The sequence below is a fragment of the Pundamilia nyererei genome, unplaced genomic scaffold, assembly GCF_000239375.1.
Source record: "Pundamilia nyererei isolate P.nyererei 1_Seehausen unplaced genomic scaffold, PunNye1.0 scaffold00132, whole genome shotgun sequence".
In the NCBI taxonomy this organism is placed as follows: Eukaryota; Metazoa; Chordata; class Actinopteri; order Cichliformes; family Cichlidae; genus Pundamilia; species Pundamilia nyererei.
The window spans coordinates 1,738,351-1,750,890 of NW_005187533.1; the positions used below are offsets into that span (position 1 = coordinate 1,738,351).

General features: G+C 41.4%; 1 protein-coding gene across 1 annotated transcript in view; it reads right to left on the reverse strand.

The window, feature by feature from the left end:
* epn2 (epsin 2) overlaps positions 1-8,498 on the reverse strand; it is a 24,893-nt gene extending 16,395 nt beyond the window's left edge. The window contains exons 1-2 of the mRNA XM_013913432.1: positions 8,260-8,498; positions 411-1,170 (exon numbers count right to left, since the gene is read on the reverse strand). Coding sequence (XP_013768886.1) covers positions 411-838 — 428 coding nt within the window. The 5' untranslated portion in view covers positions 839-1,170; positions 8,260-8,498. The remainder of the gene's footprint in view (positions 1-410; positions 1,171-8,259) is intronic.
* Positions 8,499-12,540: the final 4,042 nt, after the last annotated feature.

A 12,540-nucleotide genomic window follows, 5' to 3' on the forward strand; every position in this document is an offset into this window, starting at 1 on the left:
AAATAAATAAAATAAAAATCACTGAAAGAACAAGGTCATGCCAGACTGTTAAGACAGGAAATGTATTAATTAAATCTGTAGCCAGCAACATTCTTTGCACACATTACAAGTGATAAAGATAAGAAGTGTTACAGAGTTATTTCCAAGGATTAACTGTTTTAGTAAGAAGGCATGGATCTCTTAAACTACACATAAGAATCTCTCGCGTAATACAGATGTTTTGATCTAGTCACGTAGACTAAGACAGCCTTTTGAACTTTGTTGCTTCCTCTGTATTAAAGGTCGTGGTTGGTTTGACCTCTCTAAGATTTGATGCCTGTGCTGCAAGCAGAAGAGCAGAAGTGCAGAAAGGACGGCAATGCACTCTGCTGCAAGAAAATAATAATAATAAAAAAAGAAAAAGGTCTCACCTCTCTCCTTTGAGGCGGTCTTCGTCTTTGAGTAGGACCACTAGCTGCTTGCTCTTCTCCCTGACGTTGATGCCCTGGTCCTTGCCATCTCTGTCGATGTACTGGAAGTCCTTCAGAGTCTGGATGGCAAAGATGTTTTCTTTGCACTGCAGCGCTACTCTCTCTGAGCCCGTCTTGATCAGGTAGTCAAGCAAGGTGAGCGCCTTGTAGACGTGGCGCCAGTTCTTGCCGTGGTCGTTGAGTCGTTTCCAGATCATGTTCATGATCTCGCTGAAGGCCACCACGTTGTAAGTGAGGTCGGCGATGTCCGACATGAGTGAAGACGACGGCCCCCAGGGGTCGTTGGACGTGGCCTCTCTGACTTTCTTCTCCGCTTCGGAGTAGTTGTTAACCATGTTCTTCATCTGCCGGCGGATGGTGCTTGGCATGGTGGCGGTTAAGATGGGACAGACAAGAAATCAAACGTACACTCTCACACAAGGAGAGCAGCTGGGACACCAACAATATTTGGGTTACACACACCCAGAAGTTACAAACGTGCCCTTCAGGTGAAGCTTGTGTTGTTTGCCCGCGTTTCTGTGTCCTTTGTCACGGCGGTGTTTTGTTAATGTTTTCGTGTAACAAAGTGGTTTGTGGATGTACGCGGTTGTTTATGAGGCTCCTCCAGGCCAGTGCAGTGTTCCCGAGTCCTCCAACACAGCGTCTGTTAAAACCATTTCCACACCCACAGTGCCGGCTGAACACATGACCATGCCATCACCTAGACCAAGACGACAAATAACAGGTTAGTTTACAGAACAATATGAAAAACAAATATAGGCAAGGGCCAGAAACAAAAAAACAAAAAAAAACAAGCACACTCTACAATACTTGCAATCACTCAGAGTATCTTAAACACAACATCAGCTTAATATGCATCTTCTTTAATAAGTTTCACACCCCTAAAGTAATATCACATGCCAGCAATAACAACTCAAAACCTCAATAGCCCAAGAAAAACCTACGCGTTGCTATATTTCAGATTTCTGAACAGCTGAAGTCACACGCTAATCTGAATGTCTTTCATGAAGTTCCACAGCTAAACTGTAAGCTCACATCGATGTGTAATCACAAGAGCAGCTGTAAGCGCTTTTTGAAACTAGACAAACATGTTTCATACTTTCACACTTAGATAAGCAATTTCCATGCATGCCCCCTCTATATCATACAAAGTCACGGTGCTGTGAACAAGAATTGTTTCCACTTTTATAATTTCACTTAAGTTTACAGTAACTTTGACACGATGGCAAATTACTAGGACGGATGGTGAAGATTTTTGTTAAACTAAACAAATCTGTGTGGTCACACCATTCCCCAGCACTTCCAAGACTGCTTCAGGTGCATATTCTTTGTGTGAACTTGGAGGACAATGTGAAGACAATTACAATGAAACAACATGCCATATAAAGAGGTCTGCAATAATCTAACATTTTAATCTTGAGCACCAGGTTATGGAGTACAAATAAGTCCTTAAAATATTGTTCAGGGATTAAAAAAAAAAAAACCTGATAAGGTGTAAATATAACACAAAGAGCAACGTGTATGTATAATATTGCTCTAAGATCATAGAAGTTATCAAGGTAATTCACCAGCAGTAACTTGACCACAAACTTTGCAAAGATTTAAATTAACAGTATTGGCAATCACTGAAATGGTTAATCCATCAGTGTGCACAAGCTCTTTAATAAAAATTTTATTTTTAATGCTAAAATATAAAATTATTGTTTTTGATTTTACTGTTTTTCAAAAGCAGAAAAAAAATATTGAAGCATATTATTATTTTTTGATTAGGATGCCAAATTACAGCTGAGCAGAAAAAGCAGTAATTTCTGAGTTCTCAGAAAAGTCCAGGGTGTCGGCTTAAATTCTGGGTATAAAAACGTAATTTCAGTAACATTTCGTTTGTGACATTTTTTAAAACATATTTTTTAAACAACAGGTGGTCTAATAAGCACTGTATATATAAAATAAGAGCTTTGCTTTTTTAAATTCCCCAATATATTCAACCACAATTCTCTAACAAGTCTGAGAATGAGACGCCTTTATCTTCACAGCATTAACAGTAAGAATGAGTTTCCACCCTCTGGTGGGTGGCAGGGGAGATAATCCATTTCCAGTCAGATGAATACCACAGAAGTGACTGATGACGCCTCAGTACTTGTTTCTAAAAGATCAGCAAAGCAGCCACTAATCACTTCCTGCCTGACACAGAGATGTGAAGTATGGATAGTGGGCGGAGACTCACAGCGGCGTAACGTACACACCCAAGTGCCATGTGAAAAACTCTTGACCGTGAAAACTCGCTTAAGTATGCAACACCTAAGGCTTACATAACACGTTTAAATCTGCTGCTGGTGCTGGAAAAGAACAGCAAGCCCCCATTAACAGAGTTGTGCTTGGACTGCAAATGCAGTTATTACTGTTATTAGTAATAAACTGCAGTTTGGGATGTCGGTGCCCATTGTTTTGCCTGCCTCGATGCCTTCCAGGCAAACCTATGATGACTTATCCTTTTCATTGATCAGAGCTCAATGCCAGGCGTGCACAGACAAGCCCAACAAAGTTCTTTCATACACATAAGTACAAGTCTGTGTGGACTTTATTAAGCACAAGAACGCGTTTTTTTCAATGTATGTAGAAGTTAAATACAGACAACTTGTGCATGCATTTGTTTCAGGGAGCTTCCTGTCTAGCAATGTCATGGAAAGACAGCTGGAGGGGACGGGGGTGAAGAAACAAGGATAAGAAAACAACTTGGCACATCCCATAAATTCACTTAACGCCAGTGAAACGTGATTCCTGTAGAGCATGACTCCGACACACACACACACACGCGCACACACACACACACACACACACTCTCTCTCGCTCTCTCTCTCTCTCTCTGAACGTTCCCTCGTCACCCTCCTCCTCACCCTGCATCCGCATGAATACTGCTCAGACCTAATGACACATCTGCTGCTATAATCACCTATTCACCCGTAGCAGACAGGAGGAAGAGAGGAGAGTCTGTCTTGTCCATCCCACCCTCCTGCAACCCCCATTCACATCCCGGAACAAACCCCCCACCCCACCCCTGACACACAAGAGCCAGTAGATATCCCCAGCCTGCCTTCACTCAGTCCTTCTGTGCTTAGTTCACGCCAATCCCAAAAGAAGACTGCACACAAGACTTGTGTTTGTGTGAGTGTCTAAAGAAATATGTGTTCATGCTGACAGTGCAGGTTATAAGTATGTCAAAAATCAGTAAGCATGTCATCATCCCGTCAAACCGCCAGCACACAATGCGGGGTAGCAGTTTAAGCGTGAAATAATTGAGTCCAGGGTATGCTTTTTAACGGCACCAGATGAACTCGAACACATCTGTCGCCACCCATTCAGTCTCTTCCTTCTTTTCTTTCTGGCCTGTCTGTATCTGACTCACACACATTAAAGATGAGCTGTTAGTCCACCCTCTTCTCTATTTCAACACAAAGCCATTTATAATATATTTAAATATGTGGTGTTTTAATATCGCCTGGTTTTTCATGCAACAATTGTCTAATCCTTGGCGATTTTCGCTTTTGGAAGACAAAGTAATAAATGAAGTAAATAAGTAAAAATACCCAGCGATCATTCCTTAGAATGCGACAGAAGGCAAAGGCGAAAGAGTGCTTGTGCCCTGCAGCCAAACAACAGACCAAATATGCATTTATTATGGCCATAGAGTTGGACTAATTTTGAAGGAGAAAGAGGAACAGAAATAACCCATTAAATACAGGCTGAGAAAAACACTAACCGCACTACCATCATAGTCAAATGGGACAAAGTGCCATTTACTGTTACATGCAAAGGTCAAAAGCAGAAAAAACAAAAAACAAATGAGGCCTTACTGTGGAAAACACTTTTTTACAAATCCAAATAAGATACCAGTGAACTGATGGACTAATATACACAGAACAGTTGTGATAAATTTCCCCCCAAAAATAAATAAATAAATATGTGTATCGCCTGACAGGAATAACGATTGGTCTCAACAGCATGAACTAGCAGCAGTGATGTAGTAGCGCATTATGAGATATTCCCTTTTTGAATTGCAAATCATGTCACAGATACCTACAACTTTCTATGAATTCCATCAACAGTATTTAATAATAATACTGTAATGCCGCTTACTTATAAAACCTTCCGGCTTTGACCAACTGTAAACAAATCACCTGCACGCAATGAGTGTTCATCTTAAATAAAATGAAATTATTTGTCATGTATTTAACAATCTGTATCGCCAAACTACGAATATCTAAAGATACAGACGGGGAAAGAAACGTGTGACTGAGACATTAATGTCTGTGCACCAGAGGTCCATCATTACAAAAGCTTTAATCTTGGCTTGGCAGGAAGTGCTCAGAAGTTGTTGCTGTGCCGGCAGTGCAGGAATGTGCAATATGTCGTTTCAGTATCAACACCATCAGCATGAAGTAAGACACATTAGGCTGAACACAACTACAACTTTCTTTCTCTTTGAGACCAAAGAAGAAGAAAAAAAAGACCACACCTTTCTGACTTTTCTGTGAATAAACTGAAAGTTTGAGATTTACCCACAACTAACGAGTCCTGTATATATTAGTTTGTCACTTGTTAGTGCACACAGCACACACAAAGGACCAAAGAGTTACATCAATTCATTCATTTAGAACAGGCAGTCAGGGAAACTCCATAAGACAGGAGTTCTTTTACACTCCAGTTTGTGGTGCAGGTCTCCCAAAACCAGGTGACACTAGTAGCAGAAACATCCTAGCATGCCTTGCTCTATGAATGGGTCCATCTTCTCCCCGGTGCACCAGTGTGCCCGCTCTCAACGGAAAGATTGCAACCCAGAGTGGGTGAGTCTCTTAAGCTCCTTCCTCCCCCATTTAGGCAGACGATGAGTAATGGCCAAACACTACCCTTCAATTCCCACTGGGGTACCCATATCACAGCCACTCATGCCACATGTCACAGCAACTTAAGGCAATTCCACTAGATGCACCACAGCACATTTCAGGAGCAGTTCTTTGGTCCACTAATGTAGCGAGACGATGGAAGTTAAACAATGGGTGGTGGACGAGGCAGGCAGGAAGTCAGTCATGGGTACGGCAAAGAGAGCAATTGGGCAATTTTTAAAATCATCCTACACTGTGTGCACACAAATTACTCCCGGTGCAGGATGAAGCAGAGGAGAACAGAACAAAATCATGGAGGAGATACAACATTATAGACCCAAGCCCAATCTGTTCCTGAGGTTAGAGTTCAGCTATAGCTTTCAACAAGCTTCTGTGCACTGCTATTATCGCTAGAGAGAAATCTACCCCGGACAAGGAAATAACCAAATAAGGGAACAATAATGATGTCCCCTTCATTACGGTTAGTTCACATCAAACGCAATGAGAAGTTCTGCCTCATGTTGCTTGCATGAGGAAACCCATAAATGTTAACTCCTGACCGGCAATAGGATATAGATGTGTATAGCTGACAGTTGGAATCAAGTTACAGAAATATAATTTCCTAACTTACCATTAAGTCCTACATTTTCACTCACTTTTCTCCACGCGTTCTACCCCCCATTTCTCTACATAAAGGTGACATAGAAGCAAAGAGGCCCTGTAGCCCTCAAACAGCATCAATACACCCATCCTTCATTTCTGATTCTCACTTTCACCTGAAGAAAAATCCACAACCTACAGGGCAATCCCGCTTGATGCAAACTTAACTTTTCAGCTTCATTCACATCACCCAGGGGCTTCACATCACCAGATTTCACAGAATCTGAATGTCATTGTGCATCAAGAGAGAACCCACTAAGGCATCTTCTCAAACCACATGTATAGGATTTAACTGTAAGAGGGTAAAAAATTAACCCTTGTTTTACAAAATCACCCCAATCATTAGATCAAAGAATGATTCATGTTTTTCAGCCAAACATGTTCATATTGCCTGGCGAAGATGAATGGGTTTTTCATGTCCTAGAAAATATCTGAATGAATATATCCCAAAGAAACACGTAGAACACTTGACTTAAGTGAGTCACCTTAGATCATAACAAGTCCAACTTATCTTGTGTGTGTTTTGGCAAAAGCTAGGTAAACTGTGATTAGCATTAAGGGCTCAGAATCAGCGCATTGAGAACAGGTCCACCTTGTCACACAGAATGAGTAAAGCTGATCTCGAGATAGTAGGCTTGCACAACCGGGCGCCTGTGTGTGAATGTGACAAGACTATGTTTGTCTGTTCAGAATGACATTGTGTATAATAGGCTGTGTAATGGCATCCAGCCAGTTCCTTAACCATCCCTTTATATATGGTACAACCAAGAGCAACATTCATAAGTAATTCATCTTCATCTTCTCCTAGACACAAGGATTAAGCTCCCAAAAGCCAAACTCGCGTCAAATAAGCACTAACACTTGTTCAAACAGTACTAAAGTGGGTTTAAGTGAGCTATTACAACCGTGCACTCTGAGACAGTGAGACAGGAGGAGAGGCCACCATCTGATCGACGCATCACCCCACCTTTTGTCCTATGTTGCTAGCCGAGAGAAACAAAGCCAGCCAAGACAGGGACGGGAGGAGGACCGTCATGATGCATCTGTCACCCCCGTAACTGACTGACCACCCTGACAATAAAGGAAGCGCTGCCCCTCTTCTCAGGCCACATCAATACGGGTTCAGTGCGACTATGAAAAGAGAGGTTTTACTCAAACATCTTTGACTATGTTGAAAATAGAGAAGAAAACCTTGCCAGTATTAATGATCTAAAAACCAAACACTTTAGTCGCTGCTTGTCGGAAACCAGGCGAGTAAACGGACAGCGCCCACGTCGTAACGAGTCTCCCTAAAATATCAATAAGTACGTTAAGTTTTGGACTGCTGAGTCACTGTAGTATGCTCTCGTCTAGCCCTCGCCTCTATAACAGCATATGTGTTTCGGTAGAGAAAATAAAAATAATTTAAGTGGCTCTTTTTTTCTTTTTCTTTTTTTAAAATCACGGCGCCTCCTTGAACTGACGTGATTGATAGTTAGCACATAAGCTAAAGTAGCTTTAGCTAACATTCGTTTGGTGCTAGTAAACTACCTTAATGTTATTTATAATCCGTTCAGTCAAAAAATCCAGGTGATAGAGGTGAAATAAGTATGTGTATAAAATAGTGCGAGCTTACTCTAACATAGAATAGCAACCACACTTGCTACTAAGGGGTTTGCCGCTAACTACAGCTAGTTGAGTGCAAACTTGCGGCAAGTTCTAGTGCTTAGCATTGATTGAGTTAGCGGTGACTACACATTTCAGCTCACTGGAAAAGTACATAACCCGGAAAAGTTTGCTGTAGCTTAAAAATACACTGCAGCAATCACTTTTTCCACTTACAGATATTTGCACCCGAGATACCAACCACCGCCTAGCGTCAATTTACAAGACGATTTCAAATCCTGGCTTTCAGAAAAGTTGAATCAAAGCTAGCAGAGCTTGTGTTAGAACAGCCAGTTCACACACCATCCCCTCCAGCACCCTACTAACAACACAACTGTTGATCACTCACCATCTAGATGTAACACAATTTACTATTCACCGGTTTTATGACCACTTCTATACTGTAACGCACAATCGTTCGCGTTAGCTTCATAAAGTACTTTCTATGTTAGGACAATCAACTAGCATGTAAAGCTAGTTAGCGATCCTTCAAGCTAGCATCCAAGACGGGAGCTCAGTGGAGACATCACCATAGCAAACTGGATTACAGGACACCCCAGAAAAACAAAACAACGCGACTGTGTTGAAAACCGAAGGTAACTTACCAGAATTTTTGAGAGGGATACTTTAGGTACTCGTGTCACTCCAAGTGGAAGTCAAACCAATAAAAAACGTAGCTAATTCCAAAAAGAGAAGGGGGAAACCGAGACAGGAGTACTTATTTGGGCGTTCAAGGAGCTTGTTGCGCCTCCGCCTAGCTATATGCTGCTAGTGCTAAGCCAGCTAAAGCCAGGACTACACGTATCTCCTCCTCCTACAGAACATGGCGGGCAGAGCAGGAGGTGGGGTGTAGGGGTTGGGGGTTGGCCGGGAAGGGTGTGACCAAGTGGGCTTGACTTGGCAGGGATAGAGACAGACCCTTCATCCCTCGTGAAAACCCTCGAGGGGGGAAAGGCGCGTCCCTGAGCAAGTGACTGTAAAGTGATAATTTGAATTTCCAAGTTTTCACATGAACGATTTACAACATCGTGGACATGCGTGACTATAAGAATGGTTATATTAAAGTGCTGGACTACTTTTTTTTCTTTCTTTTTTTTTGTGGAATAGCTTTTTTGTTTTAGTAACCGAACAGTCCTCTCTGGTAAATCTAGTTTTGAGGAGCCATTTTCCAATTTCGTCAACGAAAGTTAGCAGCCAAAAGGAAATAAACGGAGTATGCACAAGTACGTGCATGTCATGATTTGTCACTGCCAGGGATTGTCCGCTGCAGGTGTGTCATTACAAAGCGCAAACTTTGTAGGACCGCATTCCATCGCTCTAATTTTTTCCACCCCACAGTCTCTGCGCAACCGCTTTTTCTTTCACAGGTATTTAAATAGAGGGAGGGGGACAACACGTCACACGTCCCAGACACGTGGCACAACACGCTTTATCTTTTTTTCAAACCGAGATCTATGAATAGACGCAGATGCCTTAGTAAAAAGTGCGCAGTGAGCTATTAATAGAAGTGTAGGTTGTAGACGCAAAGTGTGTAAGTTAAAAATAGAAAGGGATCAAAATGTCACGAATCTGCAACGCTGACAACAGCCAAACGTCAGTATGACCGATGTGATGTCCTTTGGCTGTTTTTACTGCTGTGCCATACTGCAAATTTTGTTATGATCGATACCAAATAAATACAGGGCCAGCATTCCCGATACCAATATCGGTATTTTTAACTTATAAGGACAGCTTATGTAGGGGAGAGCGGTGTGTCATGACATTTAAATTATCATCAATTTGCAAATTCTGAACACATTTTAATGACCACCAAATTACTGTGATGTTTTTCTTTTACTTTCTCAAAAAAAGCACATCTTTTAGCTTTTTGTAACTGGGTTTTTTGGGGACCTAGAATGTAAATGCACCTGTCTTTGAAGCAGTTTGTGAAAACTTCGGTTATTAAATGTGCTTTAGGCAATAAATAAAATAGACGTGACAGTCAACACAAAAAGTTTAAGACATTTTTTCATAGTACGTCTGAGATTATTTTTCAGTTCTTAAATATAAGACACAATTCAGTCAGATAGATAGTGAACTTTGTGGACAGAAATAAAGTATTGATCCTATCACGCTAGTATCGATCCAATACAGATGCCAGCATTGGTATCGATACTATCGACCCAGCTCTGCGTTCTAGTAAAGTGCTAAATCTGGCTGGGAGTGCCACCTTTAAAGTTCACTGATGCTTTTGTGTCCTCCTGCTGCATATTCAGTGGAAAGGATAAGCCAATTAAATGAAGCCCAAGCCAAGCTGATTGAGATGTTTTTGGCACTCGCTGCTCTCTGCTTGAGAGAGTGATAAAAAACCAAAAAAAAAAACCAAATAGACTCTTTGTGCAAACAGGTTTTTGAAATTGTGTAATTGGCCTGCTCTAAAGCTATTGCCTGAACAGAACAGACCAAATCAGAGTGCGAGAAAAACAAATTGTACTGCACACTACTTATTAACTCAAGACCTTTAACACGAAGACCTATGTTGGTGTTTTTAGAGGAGTATTTCAAGTTGATGATTCATCTTACTAGACTGCCAACATCCACTATATAAAGCAAAGCCCCTCCTGATGGGAGCCTGTTAACAAGAGGATTGTGTACCAAAGAAGGTTTGGTACATGGCAAGAGGATATCTTGTCAAAGATATATATTTGTGTTACTCAAATATACATGATTTAATCCTCACCAGGTCTTAAAATTCATAAAGTACAACCTCATGACATATTATACCGTGTCATAAACTAAACTAAGCCAAAATGCAGAAGCTACCATGATTCAGTAGCTTGTAGAACCACCTTTAGCAGCAATAACATGAAGAGATGGTTTCTCTTGTGACTTTATCAGTCATCCACATTGTTGTGGAGGACTTTTGGTCCACTCTTCTTTACAGTGTTCCTACAGTTCATTGAAGATTGTTGGTTTTTGTGTATACACAGCTCTCTTAATGTCCCACTGTAACATTTTGATCAGTTTTAGGCTTTCGGTTTACTGCTGTCCTTGGGTATACTTTGGTATACCAAAGAGTTCATGGTCAAGTTAATGACTGCAAGGTCCTGCAACTGCAAAATGAGCCCAAACCATGACCACTGACAGATGATACGAGGCATTTGTGTAGTTGTGCTGTCCTTGAGGGGAGCTTGGAGGCATGGTGGTTAGCACTGTCGCCTCACTAGGAGGTCCTGGCTTCAATTCTAGTCTGAAACCTTCTTGTGCCGACTTTAATGTTCTCTCCAAATAGTTCATCTTCACACAGGGAGTAAGGTTAATTGCTGATTCTAAACAAACCATAGATCAGAAAGTGAGTGTGAAAGATTGTCTGTCTCGATTTGTTAGCCCTGCCACAGAATGGCGACCTCAGCCACTGTAGAATGGACTTTTAAATTGTTTGGAAATGGCCTTAACTCTTCTCAGATTGGCGGGCAGTAACAAGCTCATAGTTGATGCCTTTTCTTCTCAGGACTGATGGCCACACACAGACCTGAGCACACCAGACCAGCAAACTGCCAAAACTTCTGCTTGTTATAGGCGTGCTCACACTTGGTGAGGATCAGTTAATGGAGTGCATTTGATTAGCAGCATCTGGCTGCTACTCACTGAATTCCTATGGAAGTAATAAGGGTTCACTTTTTTGCACACTGCTTCTGCATTTTGGCTCAGTTTTGGTTAAATAAATAATGACACGGTGTAATATGTCATCTGTTGTTGTTTATCCTGAGGTTGTTTTTACTGAAGTTTAAGACCATATTATTTTAAAACCTCATAATTGAAAGAGGATGTACTTTCTTTTATTTTAACCATGGCTGTATTTCTCCATCCAACACAAAAATGCAAAACCTTTGTGCAAAATAGATGTAATTGTGGCAACTGTGGCAAATCCTTTGTTCTTCTGCAACAGGTATCAAAGAGAAGCTTGAAGGTGACATTCATGGTTGGGTGAGAAAGCTACCTCAAGCAGTTATTTTGCAAACAAACAACAAGAAAATGTCACCTTGGCATTTACTATCTCCTCTTATCAGACAAACTTTGAAAGTTAAACTAAATTCTGATTGGTCAGTCTGTGCAAACAAAAAAGTGAAGTGTGCTATGTGTTGAGTATGTGCCCTTTTAAAGTACATGCAGGTCCAGTGTCAGCCAGTAGAGGTCAGGAGCGTCCCACTTTTAAAACAGTCAGAGAGTGTGTCTGTAATGTGAGCACAAACTAAACTTAGGAGGGCTGTCTAGAACCCCCTGCAGACATGTGTGACCTTTAATATGTAATCACCATATGTGACCCCCTACAAAATCACCCTCCACAAAATAATCACCCTCATTCTCAACACTCATGCCCTATTAAAGACTCACTGGGCCATTAGCTTGTCTTGCACCATCCATGGTCAGATGCACTGACCCAGCATAGTTTTACTCATGCAGAATGAGTATTGCAGTCACTAACACATGATTCGTTGAGTCTAGATGCCACCATGCGTGACACATGAACAACAGTCAGGGGAAGCTCATGATGATCATTACTTGTTAGCAGCTTACCATATCTTACACTATTATTATATAACCGAGTGGCGTTTATCACACACCAGAAATTCAGCCACCAAATGCGGTAAATCTCAGTTACAAAGGCAAGCGGTGCATGTGAGTCATATTAATTTGAATTTTATTCAGCAGGATGTGCAAACACATTAGGTTCACCTAAGGAAGCTCAAGCATGAATATAACTGGTGCATCACTTTGAGAAGCCTGCAAAACTTATGTAACGTGGAGGAAAAGGAGGAAAGACTGGCAGGAGTCAGTTTTTGGCCTGAAGTAGCGCACTTGGTTCCAGATGGAGCCTAAATCAGCAGAAAGGGGGCGGGGGGGGG